This window comes from Tasmannia lanceolata, unplaced genomic scaffold (assembly GCF_043159265.1).
Source record: "Tasmannia lanceolata isolate RefF3 unplaced genomic scaffold, GAP_Taslan_0.1 ptg000008l, whole genome shotgun sequence".
Classification (NCBI taxonomy): Eukaryota; Viridiplantae; Streptophyta; class Magnoliopsida; order Canellales; family Winteraceae; genus Tasmannia; species Tasmannia lanceolata.
The window spans coordinates 24,789,501-24,807,722 of record NW_027518685.1 but is presented as its reverse complement, the minus strand read 5'-3'; the positions used below and the strand labels follow the sequence as shown (position 1 = coordinate 24,807,722).

General features: G+C 37.0%; 2 protein-coding genes and 1 long non-coding RNA gene across 7 annotated transcripts; 1 reads left to right on the top strand and 2 right to left on the bottom strand.

Moving 5' to 3' along the window:
* Window positions 1–2,044: 2,044 nt before the first annotated feature.
* On the bottom strand, window positions 2,045–3,004 carry LOC143882829 (uncharacterized). The gene has a single exon (XM_077386233.1). It carries the CDS (start codon window positions 3,002–3,004, stop codon window positions 2,045–2,047), a length of 960 nt encoding a protein of 319 aa, XP_077242348.1.
* A 2,351-nt stretch (window positions 3,005–5,355) lies between these two features.
* On the top strand, window positions 5,356–9,085 carry LOC143884941 (uncharacterized). 3 transcript variants are annotated; one of them, XR_013253100.1, is made up of 4 exons: window positions 5,356–5,475; window positions 5,754–5,873; window positions 6,778–8,209; window positions 8,804–9,085. It is a non-coding gene; the product is annotated as an uncharacterized LOC143884941 (long non-coding RNA). The 3 variants fall into 3 exon arrangements; XR_013253099.1 differs by lacking the exon at window positions 8,804–9,085 and having other exon boundaries at window positions 6,778–6,907; window positions 7,793–8,595; XR_013253098.1 differs by lacking the exon at window positions 8,804–9,085 and having other exon boundaries at window positions 6,778–8,595.
* Window positions 9,086–9,268: 183 nt separating this feature from the next.
* On the bottom strand, window positions 9,269–13,357 carry LOC143884940 (NAC domain-containing protein 71-like). Of its 3 annotated transcripts, none has more exons than XM_077388818.1 (5): window positions 12,734–13,357; window positions 11,502–11,779; window positions 11,115–11,423; window positions 10,387–10,666; window positions 9,269–10,286 (listed from the first exon to the last, which is right to left on the bottom strand). In XM_077388818.1, the coding sequence occupies exons 1-5, from the start codon at window positions 12,888–12,890 to the stop codon at window positions 10,237–10,239; spliced, it is 1,074 nt and encodes a 357-aa protein (XP_077244933.1). In that variant the 5' UTR covers window positions 12,891–13,357; the 3' UTR covers window positions 9,269–10,236. The 3 variants fall into 3 exon arrangements, with proteins under 3 accessions (XP_077244933.1, XP_077244932.1, XP_077244934.1); XM_077388817.1 differs by having other exon boundaries at window positions 9,270–10,245; XM_077388819.1 differs by having other exon boundaries at window positions 10,145–10,302.
* Window positions 13,358–18,222: the final 4,865 nt, after the last annotated feature.

The window sequence follows — 18,222 nt, the reverse complement described above, 5'->3', positions numbered from 1 at the left end:
CAAAAAACATATCAAACCTCCGGGAGTGATTCAAAGAACCTTTAGCCAAAGGATGACATTCAAAGAGTCCCCTTCTACTATCACATTAACTAAATGATCTCTAGCTATCAACTTTATGCCTTGATGAACCGCTCTCACCTCTGCCTCTGAGGAGTCTGCCATCCCAATGAAATTGCCAAAATTCAGCATGTGGCAAGAGTGAGAAAATTCAGTATTGTGAGTTCCTTTGTGTGCAAACCAGTTTGCGATGAGATTTCTTCCCTGTATATCTTCCTTCGTAATGGTTGTTAGTCCAAGGGTTCAACCCTACTTATGTTTTGATGATCCTCTAACCCAAAGTGATTAACTTGATGACTAATGGCTTTACAAGATGTTGTGTTTAAGATAGGTACATTTCAATATTACAATTTGCACAAGTGCCAAAGTCAATAGCTTGGAAATGAACAAATGATTGGTGACCCACTCATGCAACTCAAAACAAAGGATTCATCAAGTGGTGGTATCACAAGAGTCAATTCAAAGCAAAGAGTTCATGGAAGCAACCAAGTGATGACCAATGCAATTCAAGGACCAAAGTTCGTTTTTTGTTTTAGATTGTACTGGAGATCAACTCATGTGGGTTAGCCTTTTCAAAGTATTTTCAAACTATTTTTCAAAACCACCCAAGGCCTTAAAGAATTTTATGAAAAACTATTTGAATGAGGTCAATAGGTCCTACACAAACCCCAAAAATAGCCGTGGAAGCTACCAAGAGAAATTGGGCTAATAAGACAAAAATTCAAATTTCAGACATTGTTAGATGGAAGCCCAGACGTCTGCCAGAACGTCATTTCCTACAGGGTTTAAAAAAAGCCGCGGCAGACGTCTGCCCCTGCGGGAAACCAGCCGTTGAGCTATAACGGCTTGTTGGATTTTTGCTACTAACAGCTATATCTTATTTTGGGCTATATATACATCATATATGGATCATTTCATACTCTCAGATGCTGTCAAGGAGCTTCTGGCTAAACTTTAGGATGAGGATGAAATGGTTTTGAATCTTAGATTGAGTGGATGAAGGATGGAGATTTTAAAAAAAAGATGTAGACACTTGGCGAACAAGCATGGGAAGATGAGAACAAGCATGGGAACTTGAAACGTCATGCAGATGGACTTTCCAAATTCGAAAATTTTCAAAAATAGAAACTTTCTATATTTAAGTCCAAAAATGGTGAAATTTCTACCAATCGGAGGGCTTCAAATTCTCTACAACGGGAAAAAAAAACTTCATTAAAAAATTCATTTGGATGAGAGAGTTATGTTCTTTTTACCCTAAATCAGCATTAAACCGTAATTTTAGGATAAAAAGTGAGGTATTTAGTAAAACATCCATAACTCTCTAATTTTAAGTTCAAATCAAGTGAAATCTATCTCTATCTACTCATCTCGATGTTTTCTTTCAAGCGCAACAAACGGCATCGAAAAAGTCATATGGATGATAGAGTTTTGGTCCGATTTCTAAAGTCGATGCGAAACGACACACAAAATTAAAACTTCAATAACTCTCATTTTAAGTCCAAAAGTGGTGAAATTTCTACCAATCGGAAGACTTCAAATCCTATATCAACAGAAAAAAACCTCATAAAAATATTCATTGGGATGAGAGAGTAATGTTCTTTTTACCCTAAAACAACATTAAACCGTAGTTTTTTTTTTGTGATTAAGCTAGGGTTAGGCAGGACCCCTACCAGATATCATTGCTAGAAAAAGAGTACCCTAGGGGACTCAGGCCAACAGAAAGGGGCTAATCACCCAACTAGAAAAACAACAACTAAGAGAATACCGATTAGAAAGGAAAAACATCATCTATGTGTGGTAGTAGATCTTTCCTTCTTTGTCTTCCTGAAGAATTTCAAGGAGAGGCTGAGGGATTTGGTCAATATGTATGTTTGTCCCCTTGCAAACACAAACCCTTTTGGATAGGAAATCAGCAGCTCTATTCCCCTCTCTCCAGGAGTGAGAAATGCGCCATTTTTTGAACAGCATTAGAGTTACAGATAGCTGATCAAGCATGCTTCTTTTTCCAAGGAGGCTTGGCATTTCCTTTGATAACATCTACAGAAAATTTCGAGTCAGGCTCGATCCAAATCTGGTGGAGATCCATCTCTTTAGCCATGACATCACCTTTTTCAATCGCTAGCATCTCCAGCTCATAAATTGGGTCTGTTTCCACATTGACAGATAGCATGGCCTGAACAGATGCTTCATTATTTCTGATGATAGCACCAAGGCCCCCTCCTTCATCATTCAAAGATGCATCTGTATTGAGTTTGTGTTCTCCTTCAGCCAGTTTGTCCCAAGTGCAACATTTGATGGTGCATTGATGCCCAATAAATCTGTACCCGAAGTTTTTTGCAATTTTGATGTTTCTTTCAGTAATCTCACTGCTAAGCTGAAGGCTGTTTATCTTTTGCCTTGTGACCAAGAGGATGTCATTGAGGATATACTTCTTATGGGTTGATCTTTGCTCAAAGATTCTAGCATTTCTTTCAGCCCATATTTTATGAACAGCCACTGTGAAGGCAAATTTGATGGTGATTGCAGGTTGGCTGTCACCCAAGGAATGGTCCCTCACCCATTTTTCTTCTTCCATAATACTTTTGAGGGGTTTTCTCCTTATGCCAATTCTCCATAGGATGGATCGCCATAGCCATGCCAAGAAACTATGTTGGAAAAAGATATGGTCAATATTTTCTGGTTCAGCCCTGCAAAGAATACACCTAGAGTCAACTGGCAATCCCATATCTATTAAACGATCCTTTGAGCTGAGCTTATTTTGGAGGGCCTTCCAGGCAGTGGTTGTAAACATAGGAACAAAGCCTTTCATCCAAATTGTTTTTGCCCAAGGAACCTTTGGAGAGTGGTCTCTGACAATATTCCACCTACTTTTAGTAGTGTAGCTTCCATCAACAGTAGGCCTCCAGATTGGAGCATTGCTTGATTCACTTGTAAACAGAGTTTGCATGAGCAGTTTTCTTTCGTCAGTGAGAGATGGTTTTTCAAGACAAGGGTGCCAAGTTCCATTGTTGTAGATTTGTAATAGCCAGGTGATTGAGCTAAGAGATCTGTTGGTGCACCTTCTAGATATGAGGTTGGCAATAATTCCTTTCGGATGCCATGGCTGATTCCAGAAACCAATCGGAGGACTTCAAATTCTATTTCAACAGGAAAAAACCTCATCAAAAAATTCATTAGGATGAGAGTTATGTTCTTTTTACCCTAAAACAACATTCAACCTTATTTTTGGAATAAAAATTGAGGTATTTAGTAAAACATCCGAGTTTTTTTTTTTTCCGTTGAAAGAGAATTTGAAGACCTCCGATTAGTAGAAAAATCGTCACTTTTGAGAGTTCTGGAGGTTTCTAAATTTAGAAAGTTTTGTATTTTAGAAAGTTTCTAAAATTAGAAACTTTCAATTTTTAGAAAATTTCCCAATGTCTTCAAATCATAATTTGGAAAGTTTTTTAAAAATAGAAAGTTTCTATTTTTGAAAATTTTCAAAGACTCATCAATTTACATGACCATTCGAGTTCCCATGCTTGTTCTTATCTTCTCATGCTTGTTCTCCAAATGTCTCTGTCTTTCTTTCTTTTTCAATCACTATCCCTCATCCACTTAATCAAAGAATCAAGATCATTTCATCATCATCTCAAAGCTTGGCCAAAAGCTCCTTGGCACCATCTCTAGGCTTTCCCAAGTCTAAATGATGGATGTTTTAGAAAGTCTCTACCTCTCTTTTTTCTTTTTTCTAACTCATCTCAAAGATTTAAATTTTGAAAGTTTATAAATACTTTTTAAAAATCAATTTATCTAATCACCTTAGAATTCTACCTTGGTAACTTCTTTTAATCATTGTAAAGATAATAAATTTATAAAGTTTCTAAATTTAGAAAGTTCCTTATTTTAGAAAGTTTCTAAATTAGAAACTTTCAATTTTTAGAAATTTTTTCCCAATATCTTCAAATCATAAAATAAGGTGTTTTTCATAGGAGAGGTGATGGAAGTTTCTTAGTATTTAGACCCAATTTTTTCACTTTTTAATTTTTAATGGTCTAACATAGGTGTTTTTATAGGACCTACGTCATTGCATTTTTCATTTTTTATCTAAAATAATTTCCAACCCATGGTGGTCACACTAGTAATCTAATTAAATACAAAAACCAAATCTAATATCCTAGTGGGATTGGAAAACCCCCGTGTCATGCATCAACTATAAGCAACGGGTGTTATTGCAGAGGGCTCAACAAAAAGATTGGAGTGATTCAGGACATGTTTGGATGTAGATATTTTAATGGCTAGAGGAGATCCAAAGCAAGACTTATCAATTAGACAGTTCAGATCAATCAAAGGTAGGATCCACAGTGAAGCAGAGTACTAGATCTGTAGCATTTTAAGCTCTTAGTGTGCTTCTCATTGATTGCCAAAACCTTACTAATTATGTACAGAGCAGCACAAATGATCAAAGCATGAGAACACGCATATGCAGATGAAAATGGAAAGGCAATGAAGGCAAATATCAGATGTCTGAACATTTCTTCGTTAAATGGCCTTTAAAGTTCTTTCTCTCATTAGGTGGGAGCTCCTAAACTTCACATCCATGACTATAAAGACCATCCCCATTGAGTAAAACCAGAGCCACAGTCCCCTCCACTTCGCAATCCCAATAAGGAAAGATAACACACACAAACAGGATGGGTATTCCCCCCCCCCCCCCCAACAGGATGGGTATTTCTGCCAGGCTTTTTTACACTTTTCATGTTCTGATTTGTCAGTTTTCTTCAAATGCTAGTGTTTGTATTGCCATTTTTCTTTATAAAGGTGTATGCCCATGTTTTTATTTTCTCTTTGGTGGTATTTTTGCTAGTTTCTGTAGGGGCTACAGTTCTAACTTCCGACCCATCTCTTTTTAGATTTTCTTTTTGCTCTGTCAAATTAGTTTTGTTGGGTTGTTTTACAAAATCAGATTTTCAAGGAAGAGATTTTTTTGTAGATGGATTTCTGAAGAGAATTTGATCTGTGGAAGAGGATACAAAGTTGGATTCCAAATTGGTCTGGCGAAGATCGATGTTCAACCTCAAAGCATTGGCAAGATCAGTTGAAGGTATACAAATTCTAGCAAAGGAGAAAGCTCGCTCTTTATTTGTGCAATCATACTGTTTTATATATGATGGGGGTGTTTGTAAAAAAATTCTTACTGTTTTATATGTAATTTGGGCGTGTATGAAAAAAATATCTCTACACCAAATTCTTCTATACCTTCATTACATGGAATTGTATTAACAACACAATTACTAATTTATAGATGTTAATCTTTTCAGCTTGTGTCAAAGGGTATTTTTATGGTGAGGATATTGAACTCATCGGAAGATAATCATCAAGGATCAAATATGGAGCTATAAACTTGTTCTTGCCTTCAAATCCATGGAAGAAACCTCAGTAAGTACTATTATTACTCAAATCTTGTTTTAAAAACTACAGAGGTCCCATCGGGCTCTCAATAGGTTACATTTTGTTGAATTGTTTGCCTCTTTATTTTTTTATTTTTTTATTTTTTTTGCTTATTTTTGCTTTCCATTTCTCTTGTTCAATGTTAATTACTTTTTTCGCTTTCCATTTCTCTAGTTCAATGTTAATTATTTGTGGCTGAAAGAATTAGTTGTAAAGTATGATTATAATTAAAATAACGATGTTAATGATGCTTTTGAATTGGTTAGGCAATGTTTGCAAGCTAGGAGCCAAGACATTCAAGACAATCTCATAGGTACCCATGGCAACAATACATGGAATTTGGATCTGTTCTTCCTCCACATGGCTGTCTGGAATCTGAAATCTAGGTAAAAATTCCATATATAATTCACTTTTTGTCTTTAAACTTTGGCATATTGAAATATTCATCATCGTTAGCACCATCCTTTTAGTTGCTATTGTGTTTATTGTGATGTGAAATTCAATTGTGGTTTTGAGACTAGGGTTTGATGACATTGTGGTTTTACAAGACTTATCACAATGCTAAAGAGTAGTTTGATCAAAGACTAGATTAATCTGTTAATTGCGAGGAAAAAATATGTTTGCCCATATGGATCTTTAGTTCCCATTGTGGCTGTAAGTCATGATTATGTATGCTTGTTAATGTTTCACACATATGGTTGGTCATCCTTTCTCTTTGAATTTTGTTGTTGATTTCGTTTTCAATCATATTTCCTTCTCCAAGATCAAGATAAACCAGAACAGTTTAACATGTCCCTTTTCTTTTTTGAGAAACTCTAGGGGGTGGAATTAACTGAAAGCTTCTGTATAGATGATGGGGAAACAATACAAATGCTCAGTGAAGAATAGGAAAGAGATAAATTCCTTTAATAGGCCAAACTCAATTTGAGTTGGGTTAGAGCTCAATTGATAACACAAGGGCCTGCCCAATTCTTTGATTTACAACCCCATAAAATTGTAGATTGGCCTGCAACAGTTGCTATTAGCTATATATAGATTGAATTCTCAAATATGAGGCTGAGAAATTCATCATATGGAATCATTCATCCATTTACTTAAACTCCCTGCCTTCCAATGATGAAAAAAGTAGAGATATGATATATATGCATAAAGCCTTTCAAAAAAAAAATGATATGTATGTATAATCTTTGTCCATTAAGAATCTTATATTCAGCTTATAGAGTTATCTGGAAGAATTTCTATGATTGTATTCAAGTAAATGAAAGCGTCATTTGGGCTACTTTTTTGTAGGCTCCACTGTTGATATGAACACTCTTTAGAGATCCATGCATCCGAGTTGTCGGAGAAGTGGCAAAGGTTTTACTAGAACTCGCAGACAGTATAATGTATCGAAGCCTTTGCTCTCAATATGTATTCTCTGGTATGCCCCATGAAGTCTTGTGTGATTTTAATTCGATCATCAAATCCCAACCTCGATTCTTTCTAGGCTCCGCCCAAGCACATGCTTTCAACATGCTAGTTGCGGTCGTCACACTTGCTGAATGGAAACTTGGCGCCTCAATTGAGCATTAGTTTAGTGACAATGACGAAGCAAGAGAAGCATTAACTAATGTAAAGATTCTGATCGAAAAATGTTAAGGTCGACGTTGAATAAGATCACAGTTACTAGTCTCAAATTCTCCGAGACACTCTCATTCACTGCATTTGTTTCTTTGCTACTACAGATGATAGCAAGGTTGATGTTATTGATGAAGTAGGAGAACCGGGAAGAAAAGCATGCTTTATAGAGTTCACAGCGAAACCTAACATTAAAATTCAAGTGAATTGCTAGAAGAGACCCCTTTGAATCAACAGATCAATTTGGTTTCTCAAGCCATAAAGTGAGGTACATTGGACACTCGTGCTATCTCACTCTCATGGCTTGGGAAACCTAATTGATTTGTGGATTCAAAGGGGTCTCAACATTTGTCTTTTTTCAGTTCGCTTGAATTTCAATGTGTGATTTCTCTGTGAACTCTCTAAAGCAGGTTTCCTCTCCAATTCTTCTACTTCCTCTATAGCAACATCGATCCTCGGCACCATCTCTAGTAGCAAATAAGCAAATGCATCAAATGGGAGTGCCTTGGAGAATTCGAGACTAGCAATTGCGATCTTACTCAATATCAGTCTCCGCAATTTTTTATCAGAATCTCGGTATTGGTTTATGCTTCTCTTGTTTCGTCATTGCCACTCAACCAATGCCAGAGAGTCAGTCTTAACGGAGGATAAGAGACACTAAGTTCCTTGTCCGTTTTCCATTTGGCAGGTGCGACAACTAAAACCAACATGTTGGAGGCATGTGTTTTGTCGAATCCTAGGAAGAGTCGAGGTTGGGATTTGATGGTTGAATTAAGATCCTGCAAGGCTTCATGGAGCTTATCATAGAGTACATCTTGAGAGCAAAGGTGTCAATTCCTTATACTACCTGCAAGTTCTAGTAGAACCTTTGCCGGACCGGATTGGAAAAACCAAAATAATGAGAAGGCAAGACCACAACCAACAACTATGGCATAGATGGGCCTATTGGCGAATTCTAATGCATCATGGACACGGAAACTTGAATACCATTATCAGATTAAAGGTTATAAAGGAAAATAACAATGGGTGGACTTCATAACGAAGGTGGAAATGGGAGGACTTCACAACGAAGAAAGATTGTGGAAATGCCTATCTGAACTCAGAGGTATGCAATTTCATGTCTACGCCTTACAAATTCAGTTGTTTTGGCATTCTTCACCCTTTCCTGTAAAAAAAGAGAAATGTGTTTTAACCATAGTCAAGTTAAAGTGTTTTGCCGGGGTGAAGTGGGTGGAGGTTGAGTTAAGCGACAAGAAGGTGATGGTGAGAGGAGAAGCATAACATGGCAGGATTGTAAAAGCGCTTATGAGAAGTGGGTTCAGATCAGATCAGAACCCTGGAGTAGTAAGACTGAGATGGTTCTGAGTTTTTATGTTGATAGGAGTTACAACTTCGATATTGCTGACAATGGTCTGTTTTTTTAAGTGTGTATTCCACTAGAAGAGGTCTTCTTTTTGTCTTGTTTTAATAAAATTTGCTGTGTTGAGTGTTTGTTGACGCTGTGAATGAGCTTGATTGTAGGCATGGCTTTTGCTATTAGCAGCCATTTGTATCTGTAGTCTCTCTCTAGTCTCTACCCATATAAAAATATATCTATCTATATGTTTAATCTGGATCTATGAGCTCTTTGCTCAACATTTCAAACTTGTCAGGCTATGTCTTTATTTTTTGTTTGTGTTTTGTGTAACTTCATGGACAGGCGCCGGCAGAGGTATTAGATGGTATATGTAAACAAATCATGGTAGAGAATCAGTTGTGTGAATTTATTAGTGTTGCGAAAAGGTGGTTTTTAGGTGGAGTGCCTTTTGGATAGAATGTTAAAGGGTCCATGAGAGCATTGTTCCTTTACAAGAATTTTTCAAAAGGGAAGGGGTGAAACGGGTTTTGTTTTCTCAGAAGTCACAGCTGAAAGAAACATATGCTAATCTGCTTCTCTTTGCCTGCCATCTTTTCCGAGGCTTCTACAAGGTGCTGTTTCTAATATTCCTCTCTTGCTTCATTGGTTAATAACATATCAAAGATTGGAATTGGAACATACTTTTGAATTCTTCCTTTTGGAGAGTATTCAGTGTTAGACATCTTCTTTTCTTTTCTTTATTAGTATCTCTAATCCAGTACACATGGCATATCTGTGCATGATCATTTTAAACCATTCATTTGGTGAGTCCCGAGTCCCGACATGCCACTGTAACAGATTAGAGACACAAACCCTGAAAAAAAAAACAAAAAAAAAACAGAGAAGTGTTTAACACTGGATGCTTCCCATATTCCGTTCTTTAGGTATTCAAGGTCATGGCTAGTACTCTTAACTACACCAATAATGGTTTCACACTTACACTTCTTAACTGAATTTGTGAAAGTCCTAGGTTTGACTCTGCTTAGATCATGTCAAATTCACTTTCCCTTCCACAAAATTTGATAGAGAGAAAATAGCAAATTACTGTAACTTCTCTGTCCTGAATTTAAAGAAGTATATAGGCCTCTCTGAAATGAGAAGAAATAATAAATTCTTCAAAGACAAGTGGAGAAACCTCACCATTTTCTGGGGCACCCATGACATTTCAAGAGCATTTCTATCAGATATTGAATTATGAGCGATTTCTGTCATTTTTCTGAAATTGAACGGCGAACCAAGAGTATATTCACTGATCACTAATGCCAGAACAAGACTTTATTAATGATGGTTAACTTGTAATTTGAATAAGTTCAAGATAGTCTGTTGGATGCTTAACACTTCTTGTAACATCTCATTTCAGTAACCAATCATCCTTTATCTATATTCGAGTTTCATATTTTCCATCCATTGAGACTCGTATTGAATCCAAAATTGAAAACAAATTACTTAGAGCTTAACGATTATTAGCGTGGATGGTTCTATATTGCAATGTGTTTCTGGCTCAAACGTCTCAAATATGTAGATCTTTCTTCACATTGTCTCAGAGATCCTGCTTTAGACGATCCATTAGTAATTAGTGTAGATCTTTTAGAGACAGTTGTGTATTGTAATCTCTTGCAATGCCAGGGCTAATCTTGTCTGCCAACCTCTATTTCAGTACAACCCTTCAAACCATAACCATGAAGTTGTCATCTTGCAACCATAAATTGTATAGTTCCCCCAAACTCCCATCTCCACTAGTCTGTCTGCAAATTGAAGGAGATTAGTGGGTTCCAAGCTTCAAAACCTGCATTCAAAGAAGCCTACAACTTTCAAATATTTTCTTATACCATTTCACTAGTAAAAGTGCTCTCGAATGAAATTTTAAATGCAAACCAGTTTCATACCATGAGTCAGTGGGTTCATATATCTAGCTGGCTCTGCCCATTCAAAGCTTTGACAGACTGTATCCTCATTGCTGCACATTTCCATGTTTATGGGCCTTGGGTAATGTGACAGAGAGCCAATTCTACTGGGATCATCATCTTGAATAACTTCCTCACTGGAATTTGTGTAGGAGGAAATAGGAGAGACCAAGGGATGACAAGGTTTCCATACAGTTGTTGAGTTTGGAACCTTGTTCTGGTGCAAATATTCTGATGCAATATCCATTGACTGCAAAAAATCCTGCAATCCGACACTTTAAGCCATCATTCACCCGAGATTGTTTGCGCCAGTGGCGTTATATTAGAAAACTAATCCTATGTGTTCATTGTTGTGTTGAAGTAAAAATGATTAAATAACACCAACTATAACAGCTTAAGCTTTTGGAGTAATTGGTTGTTTCACATGGTATCAGACAGCAGGTCCTGGGTTCAAAACCTTGATATTAAAAATCACGCGTGTGGCCAACCCAAAAGAGGGCTCACATGTGCCCCTGTATGGACAATCCAAAAAAGAGGGGCCACATGTGAGGGGGCAGTGTTGAAGTATAAATGATTAAATAACACCAACTCTAACAGCTTAACTCTAGGACTCTAGGAGTAATTGGTTGTTGCACTTATTGATAGCATCACAAGTTCTAATTGTTTTTATTTGTATCCAATTCTAAAGGTCTGTTCTGCAAGCATTCTACCTTTGAAGTATCTGAAAATAGATCACTTGAAACGTGAAGGCTTGTCGGATGACTCTCCCACAGAGTTAGCTCAGGCTCCATCTTGTTTCTAAATTCAGATGGGGAAGTGATGGGGGTTGAATTATTACTTCCATTGAATTGGTTTCTTGCAGGGGATGAATTTTCTTCAGAGATTAGTTGGATTTCACTTGAGATATTTCTTGAGCTGATGCCATTTAAGGAAGAAGAAACACCCCTCTTGGTTTTGGATTGTCCCTGAATATGTCCCTGTTCATTTTTCTTGACAATGTGGCACAAAACGAAAGCACCCTGTAGAAAAAGAATTTCAATCATGACAAGCTATTCCAAAGTTAGACATGGAGCCATAACTCCATAAACAATATGTACCTGGAAACCATGAGATCTTTGAGAAGGATCTTCATAGAGACGATATTCGTGCATCACCCAATAAGTCCGATCTCCTAAAGGAGCCCTTCCACAATAGAAAACTAGGGTCTTCCTTAGCCCTGTCAGAGCAGAATGACAGACGATTTTTCGATCTTTTCCCGTGGCTTTCCAGTAACCTGCTCCGGTAGCTCTATTTGTGCGTGAACCATTTGGATACTTCCTATCACGGGGACAGAAGAAGTACCACTCCATATCTCTTTTTGGAAGGAAAGACTTGTCTATGAAACCAAAATATAATTCACAGCTCATAAGTTCCCCAACAACAAACCATTTTTGGAACCATAATAGCTTGAGACCTTGATTCATAAATGATGACAATATCTAAACAGAAAACACAATAGAAGCACAATATTTAAGTACAAAATGTAGATGACTAAAAAAAGCTTGTGTATATCTACTCGTAAAGATTTTGATGACTTGTAGGAGTAGATTTTATGGTGTGAAAGAGAATGTCAAATACTGCATGGTTATGCTGTCAACCATTATAAAATACAGACTTTTCAGAAGAAGAAAAAAGTTAGACAATTGATAAAGAGAACTCTTCCTCTAAAGAAAAGTTTCCATACAAATAAATCAGCAATTCTACTCCGACTCCCATTATTTTCTTTTTCAATAAGAGAAAATGCAGGTATTGATGATAACAAAAGTCCATTTTTGTTTACTTCCATCATGGAAAATTATAGAACAATATTTCCATAATTTGCTGTTTTAAACAGAAAATTTTCATTCTTCATTTAAAGCACTTTCTTGAGAAGTTCTGTCCATAACACAAAAGGTCATGTTTTCTTTTGCTCTCAGAAAATCACTAAAATGGGAAAAATCAAGCACACACCTCTCAGAAAATCACTACAATGGCAAAAATTCAGTACCCACTTATTCCTTGCTATTAATGAGAAAATGCTGATCAAGAAAACCAAAGTTTGTACCCATGTTTATACTATATGCAAGCAAAGAGAAAAGATGCTACACATGTAAACATGAAGACAATCAGTTAAAGAAAGAAGCAAAATAATTTCATATCAATGCAGTAGAAGCTTATATCAGATACAAAAGATTAAATCACACGTTGAAAATTTTACCATCTGAACTTTGAATGGCATAATAGAGGCAATTATCTTAAAACAAAAGTAACACGCATTTCATATTAGTAAAGCCAGAGCACCAGTAGATACCAGGTAATTCCCACGGGTCGAATTTATATAAATCGATCACTGGAATAACTTCGAGTTCAATCTCTAGTCCATCAACTTTCCTCTTCAAGTAGTACCCGACCAACTCCTCATCAGTCGGGTGGAACCGAAAACCAGGGGGCAATGACATACCACCCATTCTTCCACTCCTCAAGCTATCCAATTCTAAAAAAAAAAAAAACTCGCGCGCGCACGCACGCACACAAAACTTTTCTCACCAAAAAATTAGTAAATGATGAAAATTGCAGCTAAGTGCCTAAACTGTACAGATTGAAAATTTGGAAAATGCAAAAATAAAAACTTTTGGTGACACAAACTTTCACCAAATCCGAACAGAACTTCCAAAGAATGCAACCCTTGTACCACAGAATCATTCTTTCTCAAACTCAAATTGTAAAATTTTGAATGTACCCAGAAACCATAACCTCTTAAAATCTTCAAAAAAGTTTGATAATTGATGTTATGAAGAAATGGGTAGTTTAGAAACAGAATGAAAAACTCAAAACTAGTTAAAACATCCAAAATTGGAATCTTTTGCAATTCCCAGAAGAGGAAACTATTCAAAATTTCTAAAAATTTGAAATTTTAATGCTTGAATTAGAACAGCTCGATGGCTGGAGGGAAGGACTGATGTAGGAGGTGAGGGAGTTATATAAGGCTGGGAAGAGCACTCTATACACCGAAAGTTCTGTGTATATCTGAAAATTTCCGAAGTTGTGGGCCCAAAGCTAAATCGAGTTCACACTCGAACTATTTCCCGCCAAATAAAAAAATGACCGTTAGTGGCCCCCTTTCGGCTTTCTTTGAAGTTTCACTGCTGGTTCAAGTCTCATCCACGTCATCATGAGTTCAAAAGAAAAGTTGACGTTACACCCTTAATGTCTTATAAAATAACCAAAATGCCCCTAGCACGAGAATCTCATAGGTATGCTTGAAATTGGAGCCGTGTGAAATGACGAAAGTACCCTCATTATCTGGTTAATTGCTTAATTCCGGGATTAACATCTTGTTAAACTACCAGTTATTCCAAAAGCTTAAGCTGATGGAGAAGCAGTATTTAATCTTTTATACTTTAACACTCCCCCTCACATGTGGCCCCTCTTTCTAGAGTTCGCCTACACGTGGCACATGTAACCCCTCTGTTTTTGGTTTGGCCATTCCATGTGGATTTTTGCTATCAAGGAGGTTTGAACCTAGGCATTTGCCCTGATCACATATAGCCCCTCTTTATGGTATTAGAGCAGTTCGATCCTGCTGTGCCTTGATCACGACGCACCCAGAAACAGTACTCTGGAGGACGTATAGCCCCTCCGAATCCATTTGCCGCGACAAAAAAAAAAAAAACCCACCCTCGTGCTTCTCTTCATTTGATCTCAAGATCACCACCAACCTAGCCATAATTGTTGGCACTCGCTGCTGCCGTTTCCGAGCTATGTGACATCCATCTTCTCCTCTTCATTTGCTCTCTCTTACACACACAGACACACACAAAATGACTCTAAGGCTGGCTTTGGAATCGGTAAAGAGAGATGCAAAAGGAGTAAAGAATCTTTGTCTGCAAGATGGAGTTTCTTTATTTTTAGGACAAAAAAAAAAAGTCATCTACAGAAGATGTGAGATGGTGATGTATGAAGAAAAACAAAACGAATAGGAAGGGAAATCTTGTCAATTTGCTTCTCACAGGAAGATAAAGAATAGAAAATGGTGAAAATATTCCCCCATTTGTTTTACTTTCCACACAGCGTTTCTTTTTCATCTTTGGCCAAAACGAGCGCACTCATGTCTTTGAGATCTACACCCCCATCATGCTAATTTTCTGCATTGTATTTCCTGCCTTTAAGTCCATCCAATCTTTCCAACAAGTACCTCTTTGTCTTTACCCATATTTTTACTGCCATATTTGATATTTGCATTCCTTTTCATAGCCAATAATTGTTGCCAACATTCTCCAATTGTCGTGTCAACTTTTCGTCTTCTCTCCATCTTCCTTTAAAATCACAATTTCTTTATTTTTCTCCATCAACCTGTTTCAGTGGAGGTGTCGTTTTTTAGGTGCGTGCCTGAAATAGTTGTGCTCTACTTGGTTGAGGGGCCTCGATTTCTTGAGGTTCGTGCCTGAGAGAGTCAAATTCGTTGAAGATCGGTATCTATATCTAAAAGCTGATCAATCTTTGAAGATCGATATCTGAAATCGGTCCATGAAAGCTCGCCCATTGAGGGTAGGGTTCCATCAAGCCAATTCAGGCTCATCTTTCAAGCGACATCATCTTCGGCAACTGGACACAAATCATTGTCTTCAATAACATCGGCAACATTCAAACGGCATCTTCAACAGACAGATCATGAAAAAATTCAACAATGTGCTAATTATTTGGGGACATTCTATTGTAATTATTTTGGGATATCAATCCACATACGTTTGAGGAAGCATGTTAGAGTAAATTAGATTTGATGAAGATCTGACCGTTCGATTATTAAGCTTCGATGAGAAGAGAGGTAGTTAAGATAGATTAGGCAAATGGTCAGGATTCTCTTGATCTTATCATGGTGTTTATGTGTAAGTGCTTATATAAGCACTCTTTATTGTTAATAAAGATTAACTTAGATTGATCAAAATCCTTATACTCTTTACATCTTAATTATGATTAGTAACTTTGATTAAATTTCCTTGTTGAGTTGCTTCATTTATTGGGGAATGGGACGGGGTTGGTTACTGATGAGACTCCCTCCTATTGGTAGAAAGAATGGACCCACCAATATTTGAGGGGGACTGCCGCGTATGGTGTGGCCTCCAATTGGACACATGTAGGTGGCCCACATACTAATTGATTTGTCTGAGTTTTTATAGGTGCACGTATTTTTTTAAAACAAAACTGGGCCCACCATGTTTGAAGATCCGAACCATTCATTTGTTGGGCCCTAAATAGGGTGTGTCCCAAAAATCATCTCTAGGATGATGGAACCATCTGATCTGTATATGGGCGGTACCCTATAGAAACATCTATTAGATTGAAGGGATGGGACCAAAATTTTACTAAAACTTTCTGGGACAAAAATTTTACTGGCAACCAAACGGAAAGATACACTCCGGAAGCTAATAGTTCATCAGATTCTTATATTATGAATCGATCGTGACGTATATGCAGAAATCTTTTTCACTATCACAGTGAATACTTTAAACAAAAACAGTTTGTATAGAAAATATAATCACAACAAATGTTGAAGAATAGCTCGTAACTTTCATTTTAGTTAATTGTAAATCTTCTGAATTAAACGTTAATTTGAAGAATAGCTCATAACTTTCACATGCATATTTGTATATACTGCATATAATTCAAAATTATTAGTGAAGATTAAACTCACATCAAACCAGATAATTAACCATCATTCCATGCTTTTTAGTTATGTAAGAAATAATTGGGTATTTAATTCTTTAGAATAGGTAGAGGATGAAAGGGTAATTTGTAGCCCAAATCCCAATCTATGTATGAAAAATCTGCAACTTGGTTAAGGAAAAGGAGACGTTGTTTTCTATAAGAAGAGAGGATCAGAGATATTATCCCTTGCTTGTCGTTGTTGACCATTACCCTTTCGGCCACCTTTGTCAATCCTTCCATGTTTCACGAACGGTCCTCATTCATCGACACGAGGATACCCCCCCAAATTGATTACCTTTATCACTTCTGTTTTGTCGTTTTCTCTTTTACTGCAAATTCGAAACTTTGGAAAGGCCAAAAGCCATAAAGCCCCTCTATTATGATAAATGAAAAGTGGTGTCTACATCTGGCTTTTTCAAGTGCATATTCGTACTAGAGTAGGTGACTCCTGAAACACGACTCTAATCTACTTGTTTATGTATAGGAAGTGATATTCTCCCCCTTTTTTTACCTGGGGCAGCCCCCTCTAGTGTATTTATGGCTACTCTTTTACAATAGTCATTTCCCTTGAGTATGTTTTTTTAACATTTAGACGAATAACTAACTACATTTTCACTTCCCATTCTTCATGTACGTATGGCAAATTGTGATTGGCTCCAGTGATGTGCGCGACCCGACCGTTGAAGACCTTCTTGATGAACACCATCTGTAGATCATTGAAGAGATCTTCCATTCCAACCAAGTCAGATCGGTATAATGTAGGGGCTTGGTCATTGTAAATCCGGGAGCACCCAAAAAAGAACCCTAAATAACTAGTAAATGTCTTAGTGTGTGCTGTTCTTACTGAGCAACTATTTGTATGATTAGGGAAAAAGGATAAGGGTTAATTTTCCCCATGCAGCACACTCTTTCTAATCTAGGACGACTGTTGAGAGAGATCTCACTTAATTAGCTTTAACCCATGTTTAGAAAACCCTAAACCTAATTTCCAAGATTGGCAATGTGGGCCTTCTAATGGAAAACGTTTCCAACAACACAAAGTAGTGATGATTGCCTATATCGATTCACCTAATCACCCAGTGGTTTTCTTTCTCAATGAAGGTCGTACGTAAGTAAGATAAACAATGCGCGCTCTTATATTTTACAATTCCGGTGGCATCTTTTTATATAAAATATTAGAGCATATAAAGTATTACAAAATAAGTCTATCTCCCGATTTTTTCACAATCTCCCCTTCGTATTTAGCATCGAATACTAAGAGAGGGTGGGAAGAGAGATATGAGTGGTCTTACTTGTAATTTGAGAGAGATTAGCTGACAGTCTTGCACTCTTTTAGTTAGAAACATACTGTATATACACACACACTCCAATCTTAACAGAATGCTAATGTATGAAACGCTATTAGGGTCTGTGAATTTTGACACATGTTTTCCTTTCCTTTCTTTGTTTTTTTCCTTCTCCTGTGTTGTACCTACATATAGTACGGTAAAATATATGTTCTATGAACAATATTTTCTAAGAAGTTACTCTTATATCTTATATCACTGTATTTTTCTATTTTTCATTATTAAGTATTAGAAATAAGAGATTATAAATTACCAACGCAGGAACAATGTTGGTTTATGGTCTAGCAATAGGATATAAGAGATTATAAATTTATTTTGCATTAATTAAGAGAGAGCCCTAACTGTATATTATAATATATATGCATGAATCTATGCATGAGTGTGAGTTGATCTCCATCTATGTGATGAATGCATGTCATTATCGAGCGGGTGGGTCACCGACGGGTCCATTGACATCACCTATGGGTGCCCACACACCCCACCAATAGGGGACCATTGTGTCAAATGCATCATTAGGTCTCCATTGTGCGTTTTTTTTTTTTTTTTTTGGGTGTGACGTGCACGCCTACATGGACACTAATTGGGGGGCACCATGTCGAGGTGTTTGACAACACCAATAGCAATTTGTCAAACCATGTAAGCAACTTAGCATCTTGACAAGCCTCCCTGTTTATTTGAATTTCCATCCCTTCTTGTTTTTCTTTTCCTAAAAATATATAGCTACATTTCCACCTCATTTTTGTTTGTC